Source organism: Cibotium barometz, chromosome 43 (genome assembly GCF_041138505.1).
Source record: "Cibotium barometz isolate CiBa-2024 chromosome 43, ASM4113850v1, whole genome shotgun sequence".
In the NCBI taxonomy this organism is placed as follows: Eukaryota; Viridiplantae; Streptophyta; class Polypodiopsida; order Cyatheales; family Cibotiaceae; genus Cibotium; species Cibotium barometz.
In genome coordinates, this window is record NC_141088.1 from 42797084 (window position 1) to 42816907 (window position 19824).

Consider the following 19824-nt stretch of genomic DNA (forward strand, 5'->3'; position numbering starts at 1 on the left):
TCAAAAGCAAGAAGAAAATTAAAAGAACTAAGCCTATTAGAAAATGAGAAATATCTCAAAAGCAAGAAGAAATTTAAAAGAACTAAGCCTATTAGAAAATGATTATGGGTATGCTAAAGCACAAGCTTTATCAAAGTTTCTATCCAGCAACATGAATTTGTATGGCTAGTGAGCTCTAGAGCACTAAGTGTGCACAAGTCCTTATTGTAAAGGCATTAGACACTGCTTAGGAGTGTCTCTTAAGTAAGACCTTGCTCATCAATTGGAGTCCAAGCACCATAGAAACATGGGGCGGGGAACGGGACGGGGACGGGGCAAAAGGCCGTCCCGGGGACGGTGAAAAAAACGGCAATCTGAAAACGATTGTTTTTTTGCAATTTTTTTTAACACACTTGATTTACACTTAGAAACCAAGACACTAAGCACAAAATTGCACCAAAAAGAGGAGAAATGCATAGTCGTATTAGCAAAAAACTATAATGGGGCGCCGATGGCGTGATAAACAACAGTGAGTGTACAATCTAAACAAAAATGCCAAATGGCATAATGAAAGGCCCAAGGAGGGTGTACACTCAAGGCAAAATGACTAAGTGCCAAGATACAAGATTGCTAGCAAAAAAGTGGGACAAGAGTCGAGACTCGAGACTCTAGACTCAAGAGACTAGGCAAGAGGCTGAAAAGGGTGAAGATCAATCGTGACCTCCTCAGTGAAGTCCTCCATAGGCTGGTCCTCAAGTGGAGGGGGAGGGGGAGGTGTGGGGGACAATGCCTCGGGCACAACCTCAAGCTCCTCTAAAATCTGCTGATCAGAGAGATGTGGGTCCTGCTGTGCTTGCTCCCATTTGGTGAAAGGATCTGCCTTCTTTGTCAAGCCCTTGCAAAGCATTCGCAAGTTGGCACTGACAAATACCAAGTCATTTGCACGCTGTACACCAAGGCGGTTCCTCTTCTTAGAGGCAATGTGGCTATAAACGGACCAGAGTTGCTCTAGGCAACTGCTGCTGCAAGCCTGCGAGAGTACGCGCACAGCAAATTCCTGCAACTTTGGAGTTTCCGCACCATAATCCTCCCACCAAAGTGCAGACCCTATCTTGAAGCGGTCCGCCTGTGCATCTGCCAAACCAAAAGCCCCCCGCTTCTCTCTATAAATCTGCAATTGGTCCTTGATTGTGCGGCGATCCTCCTCACTAGTGTAAAGGCGATCCAAGGTTTGTCGAAGGCCTTTGCTCACCTCTTTGTCCTTGTGTTGCCCTTTGCCTTGAAACTCAGGATCAACAATGTAGGTAGCAGCATGGAGGGGAGAGTGGTAGGCTTGCCACCTTTTCAAACATAGGGATTTGACCTGTTTATAGGGAGGCTTGACTTTGAACATTGCTTTTAGCTTCTCTATCATGCAATCAATTGCCTCGTACACTTTGCCAATGCATGGTTGAGTGGAATCCACTACCCTATGGAGATCAATAATCGGTTGCACCATCTCCACAAGCGCCTTGGCCTCCTCCCACCATGCCGCATCGTCCGCCCTTTCCCTGCAAAATTTGCCGACCGTCGTGGAAGCCTTTGAAGTGCGTGCAAACTCATCACTGAGGAAGAGTCCCCTCAATGCCCCGCTACATGTACACAAGCGGCCTAGCATGAGAAAGTTAAATGCAAACCTCGTCTCGGAATACTTAAGAAGAGAGAGGCTTGACTTCTTGGAAAACTCGTGCTGCACCCTTTGATGGTTGAGGACAAAGGTCACTATTTTGTTGGCACCCTCAATGACAGGTGCAACCCAATCCAAGGCCCCTATGTCTTTGATAAGGTTGTTGAGGCAATGGGCCATGCAAAAGCACACGGTGATGCGAGGATAAGTTGCTTGGAGAATTGTCCCCGCCGCCCTATTTGCCGGTTCTCCATCCGCACATATGGCAATGACATTCTCCGCCCCCACCGTCTCTAGTGTTGTTGCCCACTCCGCAGCAAGTATCTCGGCACTCTTCCCCGTCCCAGAAGCATCATGGGAGTCAACAAAGTATGTCTCCCCTCGTGAGTAGGCAGCAACTCCATGGATGGAGCGCTTTCTAGTGTCACTCCACCCATCAACAACGAGGGTAACACCATTTTCAGCCCATTGCTCTTTCATGTGGTTGGCCGCCACCTCCACGCTTGCCTTCTCCTTTTCAAGGAGAGAGGTGCGGATGGTCTCCGAAGAGGGGGGAACATAAGAGGGTCCATACTCTGCTATCAATTTGCACATGGCCCGAAAGTATGGAGATCTATCCAAAACACCATATGTAAAACACAAATAAAATTCAGATTTTTACCATCATTTAGTCTTTTAGTCTTTAGAGCATGATATTTGAATAGTACATGAGCAACCCTACGGCCTAAAGTATAAACGCATAATACATAATAGTATAAATATTAAATAATAATACATATGCATAGTGCCAAGGACTTACCGTGCCGCCCGAAATGCTATGCGGTCATGAAAGAAGAATCGTGCCACCGCCATGTCCACCTCCTCTTTCAATTGAGGGTCTCAATTCTCATCAAGAGTACTTTGGCGTCCCCGGGGAAGCGGATGCCTCTCTTGATGAACGAGGTACATGCGGCGTTGATGTCCTCACAAAGGATGTGGGGTCGACGGCCACTTGAGGATTGCGTTTTGCCAACTCGGCTGCCTCATAAACCACAAGCTTTTCAAGGAGCTCCTTCTTCTTCTCGGCCGAAACCTCCTTGCAAAATTGCACTTCGTTGCCGGGCTCATGCAAGAAGTGAGCACGCACTTTGTGGGCACCGCCGGTTCGCTTGTAGCCGCAAAGCTTACATACCCATGGTCTTGAACCACCCCCTTGACCGTATTGCGAGCACTCTACCTCATCCCACCAACTCCATCGATGTACGGCGGGCCTCCTCCTTCGTGATGGAGCGGGTGTTGAAGTGGTGGAGGGGGTGGCGGACCCGGGTTGAGTAGAGGAAGGGGTTTGAGAAGAGGATGCCATAGTGATAGAGTAGAGCTTGAGATGGATGGTAGAGCTTGAGAAAGAGTCAAGACGGAGAATCGGGATGGAGATGTTGGAGAAGGAGAGCTTGGAGAGGGTGAGCTTGGAGAGGGAGAGCTTGGATGTTGGAGGAGGAGAGCTTGAAGAGGGTGAGCTTGGAGAGGGAGAGCTTGGATGTTGGAGAAGGAGAGCTTGGAGAGGGTGAGCTTGGAGAGCTTGGAGAGGGTGAGCTTGGAGAAGGAGAGCTTGGAGAGGGAGAGCTTGAGCCTTGGGTCTTGGAGAGGGAGAGCTTGGAGAGGAAATGAAATGAAATGTTATATTAACGTCTTCAAAAGGCCATAATGACCTATGAGACCAAAAGTTACATCATGGTGGATCTGATACAATGTCTGGATAAAAAAACCCAGAAAAATGAAAAATAAAGATGATACTACTGGTACCTAGAAAATGAAACTGGAACTGGAATATAGCAAGGGGGGGGGGGGTACGCTATGGAGGTGAGTGGAATATAGTGAAGGGATACAATATCATGTGGGACGGAGGGGTACACTATGGAGGTGCCTCCATCTCATAGTATGTGCCGCATCGGACACTGGCGGATCTCCTCAATATCCTCTGTGGTCAGCACCCTGACTGGGTGTCCCGCATGCCTCGCAAGAATAATCCGAATCTGCCGCTGCAACCTCCGTCTATGCTGGGATGCCCCCCTCCGTAGTCGTGGGCGTCTGGACCACCCAAGCTCAATCGCACGATCAATCAGTGTACCCCTGGTGTGGGCGGTATCCATGTCCTGTTGCTGCTGTGGTCCATCTGGCACAGTGATGGCTGGACTAAAGAAATCTGTAATGTGCCTCTGAGTCTGGCTCTCTGTGTGCCTAAGCAGGCTATCTCTATGTCTCCGCAGCTCAAGCAAGAACAATCCCAAACACCTCTGGTCCTGGTACCCCATGACTCTGGAAAGTGGTCCAAAACCCTCTCTGAATAAACAGTGGAAACGACCACGTATCTCATAGTATGCAGTACAATGGCATATATAATGCAGCTCTGTCTCTGGCTCCCCATGGCATACTCGGCATATCCTGGCCTCAGCTGGTATACCTCTATATCGGCCAATCTCAATCTCAAGCTGGTGTGAGGATGTGCGAATCTGACCAATAGCACATCGTACTGCATGAGACAAGTTTACATCCATGTAACTGGGTCTGATCACAAAACCATCTGCTGTGAGCTGAAGAAAATGCTCTCTGTAGAAAGCCATCTTCGTGCCCAGCTCCTCAGTCGGCTGTATCCATGTCCTCCTAATGTCCAGCTGAACTAAATCCTGACGGATGAGTCTGGTAATCTCTGTCCGTGTGAGAGTGAGAGAGGGTGCCTCCAGAGAATACTGGAAGGGAGGCAATCTGTCCATGCTAAAACCATGTGCCTGGAACCAAGATGTCATCTGTCCATACCAACAAGCCGTGTCTCCCTGTAAAGCTAACTGTCGGGAGGACTCCAGGGCGAGGCGTGCATATCTGTCTCGGGGGAGATCCCACAAGCCATGTATGTAGGAGACTGATCTCGTAAGAGCCTCAATCACCAGAGGGGCAGCCGCCAGCTCTGCTCGAATAATCTCATGAGGTACCACGGCCTTGGCTCTTATAATCCTAGCAATCATAGATACCAAAGGCCTCTCCATACCTCTCCACCCGCCTGCGCTATGATGGCCCACTGAAGGTCCCCATATCTGCACTCCATAAAGCATAGCTGATGTCACTAGAGTGTCAAAAAGCCAAAGTTTCGTTCGAGGTTCCTGAAACTGAACGTGCGAACACATCCTCTCCAAACCACCCAGGGCTGCATGTGCTCTAGTCAATCTAGTCTCTGCTGCTCTCCTCATCGAAAACACTGGCCCACTGAATACTACCCCAAGATATGTATATGCATCTGTATACTCCACAATCTCTTGCCCATATGTAAATGTGGAAGCTGATCGCCTAACCCACTGTGGCGTGGTGTTAAACACCATAACCTTGGTTTTGCCAAGGTTGACAGACAATCCACTATCATGTGCAAACTCATGTAAAGCATCCAGATGACGCTGCATACCCTCAGGGGAATCAGAGATCAACACAATATCATCAGCATATAACAATAGTGGGATCCATGTACCTGCTAGCTGGGCTCCTCTGTCCCCCAATCTCTCAATGTAGTCAGAAGCCTCATCCACATACATACCAAACAGTGAAGGAGATAACGGGCAACCTTGCTTCACTCCTATAGTGGAGTGAACCAAAGTAGAGACCCCCTCTGGGGTGCGTACCTGTCCTGCAACTGATCTATATAAAGCCATAATCCCCCATATGAGCTCTGTGGGTACCCCCATCTCCTGTAATCGCCTCATCAATGTTGGGGTAAAGGCGTTATGCCCACCCTTATAGTGTGTACAAGCCCATAAGTTATAGTACATAGTACACTTAGTTCTTTTAATGTACTAAGTGCACTATGTGTACTAGTGCAATATACATGTGTGATAGGGGAGTCACACACTCATGCCTCATGAGTTGACTTATCCCCACAACTCTCTCTCTCTCTCTCTCTCCCTTGCTTCTCTGTGTATGTCTCCCATGAATGAACTCTAACCCTAATTCTGTTTTCTCCCCATCAACTGGTATCAGAGCTTTGGTCCCTCCCTCTTCTCCTTGATGGCTCCTGCTGAGCTGGTGCCCATTTGAATCTCTCTGCTGTGCTGGTGCCCATTTGAATCACTTGTCTTAAGCAGTGCTGCTCTCCCAGGCGCAGGTGGAGAAGAAGGCGAATGGTGGCCCATGCAGGTCAGTCAGCGCAGCAGCAGCCAGCGCACCAACAACGGGCGTTGAGCCATAGGCGAAAACAGCAGCTGGTGCGGTGAGCGTGGAGGCGAGCGAGTGGCGAAGGCAGCAGCGGCGCCCTCAACTGACGTGCAAACGTGGCGCTGAGCGTTGGCGAACAAACGCTAGGCGAACGAAGTCCACAAAGCTGTGACGTCGTCACGTGCGCCAGCGAGGAGGTCGAGCGTGAGCAGTGAGCCGAAGCGAAGGCTTTCGATCGTAGACCTGCGAAGACGTCAACAAACATGCGTATAGCGCCGGGCGTAGATGCGCTAGGCGAAGGCTACTAAGGCGAACTGGTGGCGTTGGGCGTTCAACTGGCGGATTGGAACAGCTACGCGACTGCCCGCACGCAGGAGGCTCCCGTGTCCTCCCAGCTCAGCTTGGATCTCGAAGCCACCATGCCGAATCAATTGCGCCTCTCCTCAAGTCGGCCAACAGCACCTACTCGTCTGGAAACATAATAGAAGGCACTCTTTCTGCACCAACAATCAGCAGCAGCATCATCATCCCACACAACTGTGTGGGAGAAGCCTTAACCTGCAACCTGCAAAACCTACACAGAACAGCAGGAGCATCAGCACCAAATTCATCAACCCGCCTGCAAATCAGAGAAAAATCAGAAATTACAAGGTATTTGCCTCACTTTTTTTTTTGGGATTTGCAATTGAGCAAGTACAATCAACAATTGAGCAGGTACAGGTGCCCAATTGCTCAATTTTTGAGCAAAATTGGCAAAATTGGGTGACATTGGTCACAATCAGGATAAATTTGCAGGAAATTGGTCAAATCAGGATTAATTTGCAGGAAATTGGATGTCGAAATTTGGGGCTTTTGATGTAATTGTGCAATTAAGCACTCATACATGCTGTATGATGTGAAAAATCGCACATTTGGGCAAAATTGCAGCAAATTGCAGTGCAAATCAAGGGGCTTTTGTGCCGATTTGGTTGATTTGCATGCAGGCAATCGCATTTGATGCTGTGGATAATGTGTTGATGCCTTACAAGCACTCAATGTGCCTGTAAATCAAGGGGCTTTCATGTATTTGATGTATATGTGGCCAGGGGGAAGCATCGTGAACACTCTGGATGCCTTCATGTGCGCCAATGTACCATGCATGATCAGAAATTGATCTCAAATCAAGGGGCTTTTCAAGTTCGTATGCTTGTTGAGCTTGGCAAAGCAGCAGGCAAGACATTTATGCCTTGAATCCTCAGAAATCAGCTTGCAGTCAAGGGGCTTTTGCCCAATTTCTGTTCGGGACTGTTTTATGCAGTGTTCGTGACTGTAAAAGTCTGATTTTCACTCATTTGGACAGCCAGGAGAGCATTTATTGCTATTGTACCTGCTGGTACAGATTTGGCACAGCTTTGTGCATGTTTTGGCATGGCTGTACACTGTTTTGAGTGACCAAAAGATTCAATTTCAGCTGCTGAAATTGCCGGTACAGGTTTGGTACATCATTGGTGAGCGCTTAGTACTGCTGTACAGTACTTTGGAAGGGCAAAAGAGCACATTCAAGGTGCTGTCCAAAATCTGCAGCAACCAGATTTTGGTGTTTTCATCACAAAAAGTGGGAGAAAAGTTGCATTCTTGCTTCCGCAGTGGGAGATAAAGCTTGGGAGAAAAACTGTGAGCACTTTGTGTGCTTTTGGTGCAGTGATTGCACATTTTGCAGGGAGTCGGGCATTGACAGGTTGCATTTTGCTATGGCAACCACAGGTGAGAGCTCTTCATTGCTTCACATCAAGAAGCTTGAAGGCTCGCATAATTATGATATTTGGCAAACCCAGTGCTACAATGTGTTGCTCCAGAAAAAGCAGCACAAGCCTATCAAAGAAAGGGGTGTAATGCCCGCTTCTCTTACTGCTGAAGAGTGGGAAGATATGGATGAGCTGGCAAGATCTACTATCATGTTGTCTGTGTCAGATTCATTACTTTTCAGCATTCGTGAAGAGAAGACAGCTTGGGGAATGTGGCAGAGATTGCAGGACTTGTATGCCCAACAAAGTGCCTCAAGCAAAGTGTATTGGTTGAAGAAACTCATAGGTCTTCAGATGAAGGAAGGGGCGTCTATGACAGCCCATCTAAATGAGTTTAATGGTATTGTCAGCCAGGTCATTAATCAAAAGTTGGCAATGGACGATGAGTTCAAAGCCACTTTTTTGTTATGCACTTTGCCAGAGAGTTGGGACACATTCAGGACAGCCACTAGCAATTCGAATGCTATGCTGTCATATGCAGATGTTGAGGGTGCTCTTCTTCAAGAAGAGATGAACAGGAAAAACAACTCTGTTGGAAAGTCCAATGCAATGAATGCACGTGGGAGATCCCAACAAAGGGGTAAAAGCCAAGAACGGGGAAGGAGCAAGTCTCGCTCCAAAAAGGATTTGGAATGCCATTATTGTGGCAAGAAGGGACACATTAAAAAGCAATGCTACAAATGGAAAAATGATCAAAAGGAAAAGGGAAAAGGCAAAGACAAAGAGAAAGATGAAGCCAAAGATGTAAAGCCAAAGGGCAAAAGTGGAGTCAAGATTGAAGAAATCAATGTGTCACATGCAGGTGGCAGTGAGGATGAGGTCCTATTTACTTCTTCACTTGATGCCCATTCACTTCTTACAGGTGGTCATGGTATGCACTCATGGATCATTGATTCAGGTGCCTCCTTTCATGTCACAGGTTGCAGAGACTTGTTTGTCAGGTACACTGCTGGCAATGAAGGAGTGGTTTATTTGGGTGATAACCATGCATGCAAGATTCTTGGCAGAGGTGATGTAAGGCTTGTATTTTCAGATGGCTCACAGCTTATGCTCCATGATGTCAGGCATGTGCCTGAGATCAAGAAGAATCTGCTTTCTACTGGACAGCTTGATGATGCTGATTTTGTTACCACATTTGGTAGTGGAAAGTGGAAAATTAGTAAGGGCTTACTGGTTGTTGCCAGAGGCTCTAAGGTGGACACTCTTTACTTTATGCATGCAGGTGTTTGTCACCATGCTAATGTAAATGCAACCGAGCTGCCGGAAATTTCTATGTGGCATAGCCGGTTGGGACACATGAGTGTCAAGGGAATGGAGCAATTGTCTCGTTTGGGTTACTTGCCTTCTCTAAAGTTTTCAAGTTTTCAGTTTTGTGAGCATTGTATATATGGTAGGCAACTACAGTGCCCCCACAAGAAAGCTCTTGGACAGAAAGATGCTCAGTTAGAGCTTGTGCATACAGATGTATGTGAGATGCCTCAGCTTTCTTTGGGAGGGGCAAAATATTTTGTGTCTTTTATTGATGATGCCACACGCAAGGTGTGGGTCTATCCTCTTCGTTTGAAGAGTGATACATTCTCAGTGTTTCAGAAGTTTGTTGCTCTTGTTGAGAATCAAACTGGCAAAACACTGAAAGCTTTGCGTTCCAACAATGGTGGAGAGTATATGTCCAAACAGTTTCAGGATTTTTGTGATGCTAAAGGCATCAAGAGGGAGCTCTCTACTCCTTATGATCCTCCACAAAACGGGACAGCAGAGAGGATGAACAGGACCATACAGGAGAAGGTCCGTTCTATGTTGTCACATGCTGCATTACCTCATGGTTTTTGGGCTGAAGCTGTTATGACAGCCGTTCACCTTATAAATAGGTCACCTAACACGAGGCTTGGTGGGAAAGTGCCAGAAGAGGTATGGACAGGGAAGCCTCCGTCATACAAGCACTTGAGAGTGTTTGGTTGCGTTGCGTACGTGCACATACGCAGGGAAATGCGCACCAAACTTGATCCTAAGTCTCACAAATGCATATTCCTAGGATATGGTGACAGAGGTGAAATGGGGTATAGACTTTGGGATCCCATGAATAGAAAGATCATACGCAGCAATGATGTCATTTTTGATGAAACATGCATGTATAAGGAGCTTGCAAGGCAACATGAGCCTGGCAGAGTCATCTTTGATGATGATGGACATCATGGACAACAACAAAGGGCTGTAAATCAGCCATTACAGCAGGAAAACCAGCCCTTAAATGGTGCTGAAAATGGTCCAAATGGACAGCCAGAGATGGCAGAAGATATCCCTATGGATATACCACAGTTGGAGGAGATACTGGGCATGATTTTTCAGCCTTATGGCATGGAACAGGAGCCACCAATGGGTGATATGCAGGCTGGACAGCAACCTGCAAATGATGGTCATTGGGTACGGAGGTCCACAAGACCCTCCAGAGCCCCTGACAGGTTTGTTCCAGGGGTTGACTATTTGATGCTTACTGACTGTGGAGAGCCCTCATGTTATAAAGAGGCTTTACAGAGGGCAGACAAGGCTCTATGGGAGCGTGCCATGAAGTCAGAGATGGATTCTCTGCATAAAAATGAAACATGGAAGTTGGTGCATTTGCCTGCAGGCAAGAAGGTTTTGCCATGCAAGTGGGTTTACAGGCTCAAAGTTGCACCAGATGCAAAGCCAAGATACAAAGCCAGGTTAGTGGCTAAGGGCTTTAAGCAGGAATATGGTGTGGACTTTGAGATCTTCTCTCCAGTGGTCAAAATGACCACACTTAGAGCTGTATTAGCTTTGGTTGCACATGATGATCTGGACTTGATTCAGATGGATGTGAAGACTGCTTTTCTTCACGGTGATCTCCATGAGGAGATATATATGCAGCAGCCAGAGGGTTATGCAGTGAGTGGAAAGGAGAAGCTTGTATGCAAGCTGAAAAAGAGTCTTTATGGGCTCAAACAGGCACCAAGAGAATGGTATCAGAAATTTGAATTTCCTAAAAGAATGAAACCTTGTTACGAAAATATGATAGAAGATCTACTTTTAAGCTTAAATCTAAACTATGAATTTAATTTATAATTTTAATCATAATCATAAACTTAATAATGATTATTCCACTAGATTAAGCTAATTCCATTATTTTTCTTTTTTCAATTTGATAGGATAATCTATTTCTCATTTAGAGTTAATTGAAGTAGTTTTTTACTACTTATAAATAATCTAAAGAATTAACCATTATTTTGTTAACACAAAATCATGAAAATACCATTTTCTTGATCTCTAGCTTATCAAGCCTAGAGTTTGGTTTAGAAATAAGAATTTATCAATGAGAAGCATTCTTTTGCTGAAGAATTAGCCATAGAGATGACTATTCTTTTTAAGAGAGATATACATAAGAAAGCATTCAAAATAAGCATAATGATTAATTTTCTCTTAATTAAATATTAAGATTCTTAGGGAAAGCTTGATTTGAATTTAAAACGATCATTTAGAAAACTTCTCAAGCTTGAGAGGAGTTGAGAAGAGAAGTCATTTGAGGAAATTAACAAAAACCATAAAAATCTATTTTTTACCTCAAGGATTAGCTTGTTTCTTTCTCTAGAAGTGACGCCCCCAACTAATCAATTGGTTAGCAAGAGGAGAAGAGAACTCCAAGAGTTATTGAGAAGAGAGAGAAGCTTCAAGCTCCCCAAAAGTAAAGGAAAATTAAGAGATAATAGAAAATATGATTATTTTAATGTAAATACAAAAGAATGAGGATCTATTTATAGGTGAGGGAGGCCACTAACTGAGTTCAATTGGGTTCTAGAACTTTTCAGCTTCAGTTTGACTCAATTTGGACAAGATTTAGACTAGTTTGGTTTCCTTTTTAATCCCTTTTGATCCAGTTTGGCTTCCCTCAAGAGAGATAAAAATATCACAATTTTTTTGAATTAAAAAACCCTTTCACACATGTGAAAGAGGCGCCTTCCTCAAAGGTCTCCCCCTCATTACCAAGATGTTAAAAATTCATCATTTCTCTAAAATATCTCATTTTTTTAGTAATATCTCTTAATTTTTAACTAATAAACCTTGTACTCAGACAACTCTTCATCTTATGTGAGCATTTACTCAATTTTGGGTATTTTCTTTTATTCTTTGGATTTATCTCGTTCCAACACTTGGAATTTAATCCTATTGGTCCATAGGAACCTTAATTGGACTATAATCTTCTTTTTTTTTTTTAAATCTAGACCCTTAGGCTAAGGTCCCTTATATCATTTTTAATAGATTCCTAATACACATTGGAGAATTTATTTTGAACTTCTGTTTCAGGAAAATATATTTTAGATATTAGGAGAATTTTTTATATCTAAAAATATCTCAATATTGAATTACCTCTACAGGGGATTGAGGTAAAAGCTTATTCATTATTCAGACTGAAGAGGAATCTTACACTCACATCCTTTTTTTTCCATTTTATGGAGTCGTGGGCTATTTATGCCGAGTCGTGTGTCATGTTGCTTGTCGGCAGTCCCTATTGGGACATATATATTGCTTGGCTTGCCCCCCTTCATACACACATTGTATTCACCTCTTGCATGCCTCTTTGGCCTTTGCGTTTTTAGCTTGTGCAATCCCTCACTTTTGAGATGTACCTTTTCCTCTTGGGAGTTCCATCATCTTTATCATCTTCTTGATTGGTATAGAGAGTAGGTATACTCCTGTGTTTTCTCTCTGTTGCGTTTCCACTTTCCCATCTTGCTGTTGTGCATTTTTTCATAAAGTTGTATGTTGAGCCATCCTTAAAAGAGATTCCAAATGAGCAGCAATCTGAAGTGGTCGACGAATGCGAAGTCATCAAACCAGAGCAAATTCTCCTCCATAAGTGGAAGCATGGCTCTGGTCAAAGAATAAGACAGTTCTATACAAAGTTCAAGGATCGAGGCACTCACGAAGCCGTTTGGCTTAACGAGGATTTCTTCCAAGAGTACCCCTGGTTGTTGGTGGATTACTTGGAGGCCATGCAACTACCGCTAAGGTAAGGAGGGAATGTCTTATGCACCATGCATTGAGGTGCAGTGTGACACATTGGCTCATCAACAATGTTATACTTATACAGAAATTTAGTACCATTTTTAGGAATATTTGTCATACGCCATGACTCCATTGTGAGCCCTATTCTAGGACATGTCAGGCACGAGCTGCGTAGGTCAGTCTCCCAGCCTTAGGTGTGAGGGTTAGTCCCTTAACCCACTTGGAGAACAAGCATTTAGGTCATCTGATGATTAGGGCATGTGAAGTCAGTCCATTAGGTGCATACAACATCTAATCATAGGTGCATGGGCGAGCCCATGGGACAGACATTGCATGGGTTTATGGGGCAACCCTTAATTCCCAATTGGCAGCCCTTCAAACCCTGTCGGCCAGCAGCCAGCAGAACTCACACAAGAGAAAAGCGCAAGCATTAAATGCTAAAATACAGCAGTCATGGTCATTTTATACTGGCCGACAGCAGGCTTTCTCCACTGACCAGCAGCCTCAGAGGGTATATAAACAGCCCCCAGTTCATTGCATAAATCATCTCATCAATCATTCATTCAGTAGTAAACCTTGGTCTTTTGCATGCAAAAGTCTCCGCCAAGCACCTAGTGCGTTAGTCCATAGGGCGGAAGTTTGCTTCAGCATTCAGCCTTCAGTAGTGCATTTCCCTCAGCAGGCTATCTGAAGGGGCTTCAAAGTTGTTTTCAACCCGCTTGATGGTTCAGCAGACGTCCAGTCTCCGTCAGTCAAAATACTCTTGCTTGCAGAGGGGGCCCTTCAGTGGGTGTATTGGGACCCAATCTAGTGTCATCTCTACTTTCTCTCTCTCTCTCTCTCTCTCTCTCTCTCTTCTCTTCGGCTTTTTAAGGTCTTACGACGTTAAAAAGTTCTCTTCTCAATGTGTGTGTGGGTGTGTGGGTGTGTGTGTGAATAAGAAGAGGAAAATGGGCTAACCTTTCTATCACCCAAGTGTGGTAGATTGGTTAGCTCATTTCCCTTTTGAATCAAAGGTCTTGAGTTCAAATCTTGTCGGATAGATCAATTTGGTCTCCTGGGATAGTTTCCTACGACGTTAAAAAGTTCTCTTCTCTCTCTCTCTTCTCTTCGGCTCTTCCCCCTGTGTATAAAGATTAAAGTGGGTTGCTTCATGCTCACTAGAATAAAGGCATAAAGAAGGTCTTGCTGCGCGTTACACGATCAAATCAGTTGCATGTTACATATTTATTAGGTGGCCTATATAAGTGAGTAATTGAGTTAGTTTGAGAGAGAGCTCCTCGTACCTTAACTCCTTGCTCACATTGGAGGGGTGTGTCCTCTTACCAAGTCTCTAGATGCTTCTAACCTCCAGCTCAAGAGTGAGCCTGAATGACTCTATGGTTGGGCAGCAAGCTAGATGCTAGTGTTGTTATGTTGGTAGCCACCAGTGGTTAACAGTATATGGTCCTAAGACCAGTGCTTATTGGTTTGCTTTGTGTATGCCTTCTCATCATCAGCAATTCATGGGAAATGGCCAAAATGCAGAGTCTCTCGGCCAAAACATCAAGGTCCTGCCCAAAATATGTTGTGGCTGTTTCGGCCATTTCCCATTCCTGAAATGGTGTGTTTTGGATGTTTCTCCTGCGATGTTCAACCATTTTGCCTACAACAACAGACATTCTCCGTCTGCAGCCCCCATTTCAGGTCTGGTGTAGGTCAAATGACTTATATCTTTACGTCAGTCTTCTTGCCCACCCCTACCTTCCCTCTTCCACATATTCCTTTATCTAGAAAGAGGAACCTATTGTAAACTAATGTTCAGATCTTGGCAGTTATGATTGTAAGAAACATGATTTTTTAGTAAGATCATTTTAAGTTTGTGCTGAACTGTTGGGCTCATTTGTACAGCTTTATGGAACACTGGAGGACATACATGGAGATATACGTGACTCGGGGAAGAAGTTGCTCGCAGAGATATGCCTTCCAAGTTCAGAGAGCTTCAAATGTACGATCCAAAGTTTGATGAACTATATGCAGAAGGGTCCTCAGGTCTCTCTCTCTCTCTCTCTCTCTCTCTCTCTCCCTGTTTGGTTCTCTCCCCCGTGTGTGCGCGTGCATGCCTGTGCGCACGTGTGTGTGTGTGCGCGCGCGCGCGCACGTGCGTGCACTGATATGCAGGGCTTTGGTGTATTTTTCATTCATTTGACGTAGGAACTTGGGTTAAGTTCTTGATATGCAAGGCCTTTATGCAGTTTTCAACAATCCATGTGGGCTGCTGGCCAGGACGATGGTGTCATGCATGCACTTTACAGGCTTGGAAGAGCTCACAGCACATACGTACAACTCTTAGCGAAAGATCTACTAAAAGAGGTGACTTAATGGTCTCCACATTTATGTTATCATAGTTATCATTGCTATACGCATCCTGGAAGTGAACATGTTTACAGTAAATGTGGCATCCTGGAAGTGAACATGTTTACAGTGTGAACAGAATTATCTTGATTTTCATTGTTTTTGTTAGCTTCCTAATGTCGATTGTCCTCTTCATCTTGTGATGACTTGCAGTTGAAGGTACATCTGTCAGGTGATGCGGGCCTCGATGCATCGAGTTGCGCATGTATCCTTACTCTCTTTGTGGCAGCATCAGAGTCTGATGCCAACCTCATCTCCTTTGTGCCAAGTTGTATTCTGTCTCTTGCACGGTTGTTGAGGCAGAGCACTCAAAAGTACCCCCTGTTGGAGGTGGATTCCGTTAGTCCACAAGCTCAGATTTTTAGATGGCTCGAGTCAGGACCAAACAGGCACCTCAACGCAGATGCAGTTTTAAGCATGATCTCAGATCAGAGAAAGAGAGTTGAAAATTTTCTTTCAAATACAACTAAAACTGCTTGGAATGTGAAGAATATGCTTGATTGCGGAATGGTTAGTACTGCAAAGCAAGTGTTGAGGTAAAGGCTTAAATCATTTTGCAGTTGCAGGTCATCTTTGTTTCTTATTTTGGATTATGGGCATAATATGCGTATTTTTTCTGCAAATAATGAAGTGGCTGCAGGAGGGACCTGAAATCTCTTCTCGGCATGCTCGGTGATGAGGATCAAGTAGCCCTGACCACCTTTGCCCTGCATTATGTTGAATGCATAGCTTTGCTATTGCAAGGCTGGGTTCATTTTCAGCAGAAGAGGAGTCACACTGCTGCTCCAGTGCCGAGCTTGCCTGAACTTTCTTGCAGATTAGAGTTTATTGTAAAGTGCATGCAGCATGCTTATGTTGGGCATGCACTTGAGCAGAGGTTTTGTCTGCTTGAGCTGAGCATGATTCCAGCCGTCTGGAGAATGGCTTCAATGGCAGGAAAGGCAGATGAAAGAGATCATAACAAGCTTGTATCCACTGTGGACTCTATTGAGAATGTTATTGGGATTGGTTTGTCCTACACCCCTTTCATGCAAGGGGTACAAGAAAAACTCTTAAAAGCAATGACTTCATCCGACCCAGTCAATATCTTCAAAATTGTACGCCAATTAGCTTTCTCATTCTGGCCAAACCTTTTACCTATGAGCAACTTTATGAGAGAGCTGAAGGCCGAGCTGACTGTCCCAGGAAATGACTATGATCGCCCGTTGCCATTTGTGCCAGGTGTGCCCCTTGGTATTGCAGTCAGCGTTTTCACTCAAAATGCAAACAAAAGCAGGATCTGGGTGTGCATGCAGGTAGATTCTTTATGGACACAGTTTATGTTCTTAGATGCTGAAGAACATGAGAGGGTCAATCCCTTGGTGACCACGATGCAGATTCATGTTGTTCCAAGTGTTTCCAAGTGTACAGTAAAGGCTTCTGTCTTGCTAGAATGCCCTGTAATGGCCCATGAAGCTGTTGGTAGAGGGCCCAAAGGGTTCCTTCTTCCACTTACTCCTGAAAAAGTGATTCACTTAGTGTCTATCATAGACTCAGTATCATAAAATTAGGTGAGGCTCAAAACCAAGATGAAGTGTGGAAAGCCAGCCTTTGGTCCTCTCTTTATGGTCTTGTGGTGATGACCACTTTACCTTTAGTCTTTAATGACCTTCAGGATTTAAAAAGGGCCATTTGGCTTTCCTATAAAAAGTTAAATTATCTGCCATCTATTTGCATAGTGGGTTTGACTTTGTTTAAGGCAGTACCTTTGCTTTTTGAATGGAGATTGATACTAGAGGACACAGTTAGATTAGTCAAGGGCAACAAGTGATCAAAAGAACATCATTATCATGACTCCAACTTATGGAGCCCAGTGTGTATCTGATTGCCAAAATGAGCTTAGTCCACTAAATTCCTTAGCATTAATTTGTTACACACACAGCCTATCTCCATTGTCTTGCAACCCAAGCGATTTATTGTGCATTTTCCCATGTATGAAATCAGTCCAAGGTCAAATGTGTTCCCCTTAATTGTATTTTTTTTGAAAAAAGGAAAACACAAATTAGAAAAGAATATTTGGTGGGTATGCACCAAAAATTGTTATCCCTATATGGCCTTATCTATTTTCGTGGTCTTTACTTTCCATGGAAAGAAATTTATTCTTCATATTGTCCTTCACATGGTTGTTAGTTTGCACAGAATGGCTTGTACAATATTAGGCCTGCATGATTTTAGAGGATCACATATGAGAGAGAGAGAGAGAGAGAGAGTCAATTTTTGTTCAAACAATATTGTGACATTGTGTACACATCACTCGAAAAATATGGGGAAAAAGTACGGATGCCATGTCATCACTTGAAAATAAATCAATAAATAATAATAATAATAATAGGGTTGCATGTGCCATGTAGCATTAGATGCCATGTCATCATTAAAAAAAACTTGAAAAAAAGGGGTTGCATGTCACGTGGCAATCAACCCCATGTGGCTTCGATGCCACATCATATCTCCTAACTGATCAAAAGAAGACCATTATCATCATGTAGTTCAATGTTTGATTTCAAAATGAGCTTAGTCTCCTAGATTCATTAGCATTAAATTGTTACTCACATAGCCAATCTCCATCGCCTTGCACTCCAAGCTATTTATTGTGAATCTTCCCTTATCTAAGATGTGCACCTAATCGATAACTTATTAATTGAATAGTACACATTCAAATGTCATAGTCACCAAGCTTGGATACTCTCAAAAGGTAGCAACTACGCTTAGGAGTCATATATTAGGGTTGTGCATGCCATGTGGCAATGTAGGCCCACGTCATGTGACACAAAGTGCATGTCATCACAATATATATATATATATACATACACAAGGGGCCACCTTTCACCCATTGCCTATGCACATCACTTGCATATTTCAGTACAAGCGTCACATTTTTTTTTCATATCTCACATCTCACGAGGCACACAAACACATCTGATAACTTAACTTGTATGCTAACCCTTCAAGTATATCTTTGGATGGGGGGACCATAAGCATGGTATGATCCATCTCTTGGAGAATCTTGGACCTTTCATGTACCTCCTAAGAGCTTTAGTGCATGCAACCTCCAATTTAATACCAATAAAACTTGATTGATGTATTTGCCGCAAAGAAGCTAAATCTCTAGGCATTATGCTATGAGCTCAAGGTATAATATCATATCTCACCAAGATGATTTGGACTATCATCTAGTCATGTAAATCATTCCATGATGGTTGTAACCTGTATGGAGATGCCCATTATTTTTGGGATAATTTATTTGGATGTACCTTGTATTACGTCATCTACTAGGATTAATGTGTTTATTCAAGCTGTGTGGTGCTGGTATGATGTCTATCAAGATTAATGTGTTTAATCAAGCTGTGTGCATTGGTATGAAATGGTTAGGAGTAATGTATTTAATTAGTTGTGTACTAGCTAATATTATTTTGGATGAAGACAATGATTGAGTGGCAAATTGTGTGTTAATCACGTTGAATCTAGAGCATGCACTTAACCACTTAGATTCAAAATTTTGGTTCAAGACCTAGTCATCTTATTCTATAGAATTTGAGCCGTATAAATATAAGGATATTTACATGTGAGTCCAAATCTTGCGAAATAGCTTTCTACTTAGTTTGCAAAAATCATAAAATGTGTTTACCAACTTGTTTTATGAAAGTTAGGACTTCAGGTCTAAGCCTTAAAGCACTAGAGTACTTGTTGGCTCTAAATCTTACGTTTTATTCATTCCCATTCGCTAAATCAATCCAAGAAGATTCAAACTTAAGTCCAAACCTTAGGGAAAGATGTTAAAAATTCAAAGTAGATTCCTTCCATCTAAAGCCTTAAAAACTTATTCCAACTTACTCCATCTAAGGACATTTAGACTCGAGACCAAGTTTTAGGAGCTTAAGTACTACAATACTTAGATCCACATCTTAGAATCAATTCCTAGTTATCTGCACGTGTTAGTTAAATAAAACAAAGGAGTTTTAGAGTAGAGTATTAGGTGTCTAGCCTTCTGAAGCTAAACTAGTCCAATAGTGACTTTATCCAATGAATCCCAAATATGCAAACATTGTTAAGGAAGCGATCGATAAACTCATTGAGTGTGGATTCATCTATGAGATTGAACACTCATAATGGGTCTCACCCATTGTGGTTGTGCCCAAGAAGAATGGAAAACTTAGTGTGTGTTGATCTCAAGAAAGTGAATGCTACCACCACGTGCAGGGATCACTATTCCTTGCCATATTTAGAACATGTGCTTAAACAAGTTCCGAACAAGGAGGCTTATAGCTTTTTGGATAATCAAATTTCGATCGCACCTGTGGACCAAGCTCAAACAGCCTTTGTCACTGAGCATGGTGTATATGCTTATAGAGTTATGCCATTCGGTCTAACCAATGCACCAGCCATGTTTCAAAGAGTCATGAATACTGCTTTTAAGGACTTCTTAAGAAATTTTCTAGAAGCTTTCTTGGATAATTTTTGCATTCTTTCGTCTTGGAGAGAGCACCTAGCATGCCTAAAAGGGTGTTTGAAAGGTGTCGATTTTATCACATATCCTTGAACCCTTCCTTACAAATGCCAATTTTGGGTGAAACACGGCGTTATTCTTGAGCATATAGTGTCCAAAAATGGGATTTTCACTAGAGAGAAAAACCAGGTCATCTTGGAATTACTCCCTCCAACAAACTACAAGGGAGTCTAGAGATTCATGGGCCATGTCGACTACTACCGTCGGTTTATTCTTTTCTATCTAGAAATAGCTCGTCCTTTATACAAGATATTGATTGTATTTAT

At 43.6% G+C, this 19824-nt stretch overlaps 1 protein-coding gene across 2 annotated transcripts in view; it reads left to right on the forward strand.

Moving 5' to 3' along the window:
• Positions 1–16720, forward strand: part of SIEL (ARM repeat superfamily protein) — a 79148-nt gene extending 62428 nt beyond the window's left edge. For both annotated transcript variants that reach the window (XM_086781937.1, XM_086781938.1), the window contains 4 exons: positions 14512–14652; positions 14887–14973; positions 15169–15551; positions 15647–16720. In XM_086781937.1, the coding sequence (XP_086638063.1) occupies positions 14512–14652; positions 14887–14973; positions 15169–15551; positions 15647–16559 (1524 nt within the window). In that variant the 3' untranslated portion in view covers positions 16560–16720. The remainder of the gene's footprint in view (positions 1–14511; positions 14653–14886; positions 14974–15168; positions 15552–15646) is intronic.
• Positions 16721–19824: the final 3104 nt, after the last annotated feature.